The sequence below is a fragment of the Triticum dicoccoides genome, chromosome 3A (genome assembly GCF_002162155.2).
Source record: "Triticum dicoccoides isolate Atlit2015 ecotype Zavitan chromosome 3A, WEW_v2.0, whole genome shotgun sequence".
In the NCBI taxonomy this organism is placed as follows: Eukaryota; Viridiplantae; Streptophyta; class Magnoliopsida; order Poales; family Poaceae; genus Triticum; species Triticum dicoccoides.
The window spans coordinates 727,293,173-727,300,215 of NC_041384.1; the positions used below are offsets into that span (position 1 = coordinate 727,293,173).

At 50.5% G+C, this 7,043-nt stretch overlaps 1 protein-coding gene across 1 annotated transcript; it reads right to left on the reverse strand.

Moving 5' to 3' along the window:
* Positions 1-4,882: 4,882 nt before the first annotated feature.
* On the reverse strand, positions 4,883-6,650 carry LOC119270532 (protein LATERAL ROOT PRIMORDIUM 1-like). Its single transcript, XM_037552535.1, has 2 exons — positions 5,717-6,650; positions 4,883-5,614 (listed from the first exon to the last, which is right to left on the reverse strand). The coding sequence occupies exons 1-2, from the start codon at positions 6,366-6,368 to the stop codon at positions 5,214-5,216; spliced, it is 1,053 nt and encodes a 350-aa protein (XP_037408432.1). The 5' UTR covers positions 6,369-6,650; the 3' UTR covers positions 4,883-5,213.
* Between the last annotated feature and the right edge of the window lie 393 nt (positions 6,651-7,043).

Genomic DNA, 7,043 nt, shown 5'->3' on the forward strand with positions numbered 1-7,043 from the left:
ACCAATGGAATGAAAGACTACAATGAGCATGATACACCATATAGTTTTTTTTTCCTTTTTGCTTCTCCAAACGATACAACGTCCCTGGTTTATAGATTGATGATGGTCATCTTCTTCCCGAGATGGCCGGTCAGAGGCTTGGTGATCGGATCTCGAGATCCATCATCTTGTCCCGACTGCGAGTAGGGGAGACATGGTTGCCGGTGAAAACCGAGCCGACGGCAGGCGATGGCGGCATTCTCGTCGTTACCTTGATGAAGGCATCGTCGTGTAACTATTGTCGACCCACTCGTGCTGCTCCGGGGGAAACCCTAGGATCTGCTGTTCCAGATCGGACGATGGCAGCATTGTGGTGTCGTTTCTCTCTTGGGAGCATCGTTTGCGGAGCAGCGCTGGATGTCAGAGGCAGGAGGTGGAGCGGCTTCGTCTTGCACGGAGCTTCGGTGGTGATGTCAAGTCATGCCTGACTGACAGGTGCTACGCTTTGTCATGCCTGGTCGGCAGGTGCTACGCACGACAGATCTTCCAAGGACTTCAAGCTGTGTCGGCTGGTGATACCTGGTAGCATGGCGCTGAGGTGTATCAGTGGTGACCGCGACGTGCTCAGCTGTTTGCGCGCAGGGAGGAGGTGTCGTTTGGCGCTGTGATGGCGTCGACGATAGCTAGACCGAGCAAGGTTGATGCAGCAGTACAGTTCTGAAGATGGAGCGGTGGCAGTTGGCGGCGGCGGCATCTGAGTGCACGCCGGACCGGTGAGACCCATGCCCGGCAGGCGTCCTGGATGGGTTCTCAGGTCTTAGATGTTAGATTTGGCTGCGATGTCTGTTTGGTATTAGGCCCAGGCTATCTGCGCCCCTTCATCAGCTGAGTAGAGGTGCTTAGACGGCGGCTTTAGTCTTACTGTTGTATTACTTTGTAAGGTCTTGTGAGAATAATTAATAAAGTGGCCATATGCATCGCCCAGATGCAGAGGCCGGGGGTCATCCTCCTTTTCTAAAAAAAAAAAGATTGATGATGGTCATCCATTCGCTGGCAAAGGAGACAATAGGCATGGCCTAACACGACACCCCTCATTTAAGCAAGGGAAAATTATATCTCATTGTAATGATCATCAGGGCAGCTTTTTGTCTCTGCCGTTCGCACCAGACAGGGCCGGGCTATTCGCAGCAAGCAGCAAAGCCACGGCACGAACAACAAGAGCAGCACAAGGGGGGCAAAAGAAGAGAAGACAGAGCGTGGATTTGTACCAGGATTATTCGGCTGGTTCCTTAAAAAACCAGGCACTCGGCCTGACCGGACTGCCCATCATTTCAGGAGGCATATGGTGGAGCTTTAACCAACACAACAGTTACGGCACCGCGCGAGTGGCCTCCGGAATCATTGCTAGATCATGTCACAAACACACTACCTGTACCCAGAATCGCATGAATTCAGGGAGTGATTGCGCTTTACTTTATGCATCAGCATAATCAACCCAACTGGGTACTCCAAGCATCAGAATGTTCGGATTAAAATGTACATCTAGTGCATCTCAAGTAGGAGTGCTATTTACCAAGCAGTGCGTTCGGCGCGTTCGAAAGCAACGCCGGCATATTCCAATCCAGACAAGGGGCTCATTTTGAGCCCAAACACGTACGTGTGTCAGGAAAGCATACAGCATTGAAGAATGTGGAAATGGCAAAGATACTACCAACTAGAGAGGAATATATGCCATAAAAATGACATGCCCATGATCTTATATAGAAAGATCCATGCAAATATAAGGTGCCAATAAGTTCCCAGAAGTAGCAAAATTTGGCTATATAAACGGTTTGGGACTACAGACATCAGCGTCGCAGAATGTTTGGGACTACAGATATCAGCATCACAAAATGTTTGGGACTACAGACATCAGCGTCGCAAAATGTATAAAACGTAAATATACCTGTGTTGGACGCAAACCCAACCATCAGTGTCCCTAGCAACAAAATAAAGAGCAAATGTGACATGCCCAGATCCACATGTCTGTACCTTGCCTGACAGATGAAAAAGCTTCTGGTGCCATCCAAAATATGCATGTTCTTCAATAATGAAAACTATGATGCAAAGCAATCACCCAACAAAATGCACCCCATGCCTCACAAGTTCTAACCGACATTAATGATACCATAAAGTAGAAACTTTGGGAGCAATATTAACTACTCAATGATCCAGCAAACATTACAACAAAATTTTACAAAATAGCTCAGAAGCTCAATGATCACACTATATATTAATTGTCAGAAAGGCTAGGCAAAGTAAGAAAAAAAATTCATTCCAGTGACTGGACAGCAGTAATACCAAACATGAATATGATATCCACAAGACATAGCACACATATCACAAAAAACTTCAGAAAATAGAATAGTCAGCTGTCTACAATATACAAGTACTAGGTCTGTTACCTACGATCAGGAACTACCAATACCAAGTTAGCATACATAATTATTCGTCAAGATACAATTTTACATTGAACAAACATCGATCACTCGTGTCATACAAACATGTACCAGCTCAATGGAAATTTATAAGAGATGTGGTTAATAACTTGAAGAAAACAAACCATAGCTTAGTATACTAACACAGAAGTGATACCAGTATATCTGCATTCCACATCAGATATCTCATGCAAAATTGAATCAATGAACTTCAAAAGGGAACAAAGAACAGTAGATATGTACTGTCAAACACCATGATTATGAATAGAAAAAATGACAGTGTGAATGTTCATACACACACAAAAGAAATACCACTTACGAACAAAACCCTACTTGAGTTGAACAGAAATTTAACAACAAATTAGCAGATTTACAATATAATAGGTCGCACCCAAGTTATAAACAAACATAGCATAAAAGCTATAGGCAATCGAAATCCTAATCACACCCAGGCTTCTCTAGTGCATGGCTTACATAGCGAAAATACGGAAATTAGCAATCCGAATATTTTAATCAGTGAGTACAAAAGTTGCTTCAACTGATAAATCCTTTTCATCTATCAGTAATCATTGAACAATCATTCGTTTCTTAGCAACTCATAATCACAATACCGAGTTGATGCCCTAAAATTTAACAGGACAAATAATAGGTTTTCAGGCACAATGACTGGGGATTAACAAATGTCACCACATGACAGTTGGGCTATTCAATTGGATCACCATCGTCACAAGAAGACAAGCAGCACATGGCCACATTACTAGGTCCGTTGAAATTATTGTCCAAAGAAAAGGGACGTGACAGAAGTTAGCAGCAATGATAAAAAAAAACATGTGATGAATGTGCTTTCACAGATAAATAAATATAAAATTTATTGTGCCAATTATATGCCTGAACAGTCTGTCAGTGTTGAGCCAATTTGCAAGGTGCCACACGTCTCTGATCGCAGCACAATTATATGCCCAGGTGTGCCATGACAAAAATTCTGGAGTTAAGTGAAACGAACAAACTGGAGACTAACTAGCATCACCTCATCTAGAATGAGTAGTTAAATGGAAATGGCAACATCACGAAGAAAAGAAGGAAACCTTGTTCAACAGTAGCAGCAGCAGGTGTTCAATTAGTCAAGGAGCAGCACGATTCAAGGAGAGTCAAGGCCTATGAAGCCCCAAAAGTCTGCCATCTACAAGCTGATGAAATAAAGAGGATAGCTGAACAGTAACCGTGCTCCCCAAAGGATGGCAACAGTTGACATGGCGACATGGACGGACGCCATGATCGGGCACATGAGATAATAGCAGCTTTGATGATGAAAAGATAGCCCAGCGACTAACACCAATCCCAATCTTTTTTAAATGTTCATTCATCATGGCTCATGAGCCATGACGATACGACCCAATACCCATCTGCATGATGCCCCTGGGTAACTTGCAACAGCAGCTTAAGCAAGCAGGCTATAGTGTAGCCGACCAAGATTTTCACCCAACAAGCAAAGGAGAAAGAAGGCTGCAATCCCAGGCAGTGAACCGTGTCAAATCAGGCATGCATGGGTCTGCTTTTCACACGCCTTCTTTCCTTTCCTTTCACATCTTGTCAATCCGGCACGGGGAATCAATATGGGGGCTAGCACAAAAAACCATGGCTGGTAGGATAGGAGGATGGAGCACAGCACAGGAAGCAACCATGATCCTGCCTCCTCTCCTCCTCATGCATCTCCTCTAGCCTCTACTACAACATGCTTCCCAACATGCATGCCAATTACCAAAAGCTGAAGATGCTAACATAGTTTAACATGTACTCCCTCTGTAAATTAATATAAGAGCATTTAGATTACTACTTTAGTGATCTAAATGCTCTTATATTAGTTTACGGAGGGAGTAGTAGTATGAGTGTGAGATAAGATGGTGTATAATAAGCACAAGAATTCCCTCATCACATGCATTACACATTGGCCTCTCTCTAGGACACAAGTCCCAATGCAATTAGAAGATGCTACATCTACAAAGCACAAAGCCAATGCCAAGAATGCCTCCCGTTCTTTCAATCCTACCTACCCGTAGAAAAAGATGGGGAAAACAAACAGGGAAAAGTGTGCTCCGATGAGTGAGTGAGATAAACAAGATAGGCATGGCAAGCATTGGATGCCAAATCGGCCACGCAAAGGAGTGAAAGCCAAGCAAGTGAGCGTTGCAAGAGTCAAACTTTTCTGCTCAACTTATCATGATAATCTATCTATCTATCAGCAGGAGAGAAGCCTGAACAGTGCACGCCTCTGGATCCCAGCCTGCTCGAAATGGCACCCACGGCCTACATGGTTTGCACCCCTGAACACATCCCCATATATGGAAAGGCAGGCATTGGGAACATCAGCAAGGCATGAGACAAGAAGAAACCAATTGGACAAAACCAGCAGGCAATAACCTGATCAATTCATTGTGCAAAGTACTACTGTTGATTTGATCTTCATTATCTTGTTTAACATTCCTAATTGACAATTATTCTTCTCTAAGAGTACATTAGTACTGCTAGAAAATTAAGCAACTGGTGCTACTAGGAGGACTGGGCTGGACTAGACTAGGAACGATTAACACTTGATGTCATACAGCATGAACAAATTAATGGCGAACACCATGCATTGCATTCCACCCCGGCCATGAGAGGGTTGACAGGTTTGTACTTACTAGCAATGAAGAGAAGAAAGGAAAGAATGGTACTGTAGTAATGATCTACTATGTGACCTTACTCTTCTAGCAGCTCGGCTCAGTTCATGGTGTTACCATAGCTGGACCCGCCGCCAAGTATGTGCTGCTGGCCTCCTCCCCCTCCGCCTGCTCCTCCGGCGCCACCGCCGCCGTACATGTCGGAGGGCGCCATCGAGGAGGACCCCCCACCTCCCCTCGCGGCATTGCCGCCGCCGCCCCCGAGGTGGAGCTCGGACATGTTGGGCACGGCGCCGCCGGTGCTCGAGTCCATGTCATTGCTGGCGCGGCCGTCGTCGACGCCCTGGTCGTAGAGGAAGCCCTTGAAGACGTGGCCGTTGATGGTCACCGTGGCCTGGTACGCGTACTCGTCCTCGCCGTCGTCGACGGACGTCACGCGCACGCACCTGAACACCGCCGGCGCGCGCACCTGCCGCGGCAGGTACCCCCTGAACGACGCGTCTGCAGCACACACACATAGCAGATGCTGAGCAAACTGTCTCGAATTACGCACGCGTGAAGAGGATACGTTGCCGTGGTGGGCGGCGTGGTTACAATACAAACCTTGATGGCTGGAGGTGGTGTCGTAGCTGCGCGGCGTGGTGGCGTTGGAGGTGGAGGTGTGCGAGGTGGTGGCCTGCTGGGAGGAGAGGAGGCGAGGCTTCTTCGATCCGGCGGCGGTGGAGGCGTTGGCGGGGGACGAGGCGGAGCCGCCGAGGTGCTGGCGCTCGCGGCGGCGGGCGGCGGGGACCCAGGTGCTCTTGACGTGCGTGGAGCAGTCGAAGCCGCGGCTCTTGCAGCAGGTGCGGCACCGGCTGTGGGTGCAGTCCTTCTTGGCCTGGTTGCCGCAGTCCTGGCAGGTGGTGGTGCCCGACCCGGAGGACCCGTCGCCGCCGGCGTCGAGCATCTGGACGGGCTTCTTAAAGTAGAAGGGGCCCGGGCTAGGGTTAGGGTTGCCGCCACCGCCGCCCGCCGCCGACGGCGAGTGCTGCTGCTGATGGTGCTGCGCGGACTGCCAGAACTGGATGCCGCCGCTGGCGGCGGCCGCCTTGGCCGCCTCGGGGTCGAGCACGCAGGGGCCCGCGGAGAGCAGCGGGAAGATGGCGTCGGAGGCAGCCGCCGCGGCGGCCGCGTCGTGGTGGTGGTGATGGTGGTGCGTGTGGTGGAACGACGCGGCGGGGGCGACCACCACCATCCCCACGTCGCCGGCCGCCATGCCGTAGTTCAGGGCCGCCTGGCGCGAGGCGGGGGACGAGGAGGCCGACGCCGGGCCCCACAACCCCGCCCCCAGCGCGGCGCCGGAGGCGGCCGCGGCCGCGGCCGCCGCGGCGCCGGCATTGAAGCCGAGCGAGAGGTCGTCCCCCCTGCTGCCCCCCGCGGCGGCGGCGGCCGCGGCGGAGGACGCGACCCAGTCCGCGAAGGCGCCGGTGTCGGACGGGAAGCGCCGGCCCGAAGCCACACTTATGCCCAGCGAATTCCGCGCCCGCGCGCGGCGAGATCGGGATTAAAAATTGTCACCGGCTGGAATCGCCGCCGCCTATGCGTTCCGCTAGAAGCTAGTAGGAGGGGTAGTGGCTGCGGATCCTACGCCGCCGATCCGGGGGAACGGAAGGAAGGAGAATAAAAATCCTCCACTAGCGCTGATGCTACGACTCTCTCTCTCTCTCTCTCTCTGACGCAGCAGGTGAGCGGGGGCTGTGGTGGGAGCTTCTTCTCCTCTTCCCCGCCTTGGAAAACAGTAGGAGACGGACGGACGGACGGATGGATAGCGAGGGCACTAGGCTGCGGCGTCTCTATCGCCCCAATTACTACTAGCGCGCGCCGGCCGGCCACCCCCTCCCTCTCCCTCTCGCTATCTCCAACTCCTCCACCAAGCACCGAGCTCTCTACC

Bases quoted from the DNA above. Each gene is read 5' to 3' on its own strand.
- LOC119270532 (XM_037552535.1), bottom strand. From the start codon at position 6,368: ATGGCGGCCGGCGACGTGGGGATGGTGGTGGTCGCCCCCGCCGCGTCG. The intron at 5,615-5,716 runs GTTTGTATTGTA...TGTGTGCTGCAG, and splicing joins CACCACCTCCAGCCATCAAG to ACGCGTCGTTCAGGGGGTAC.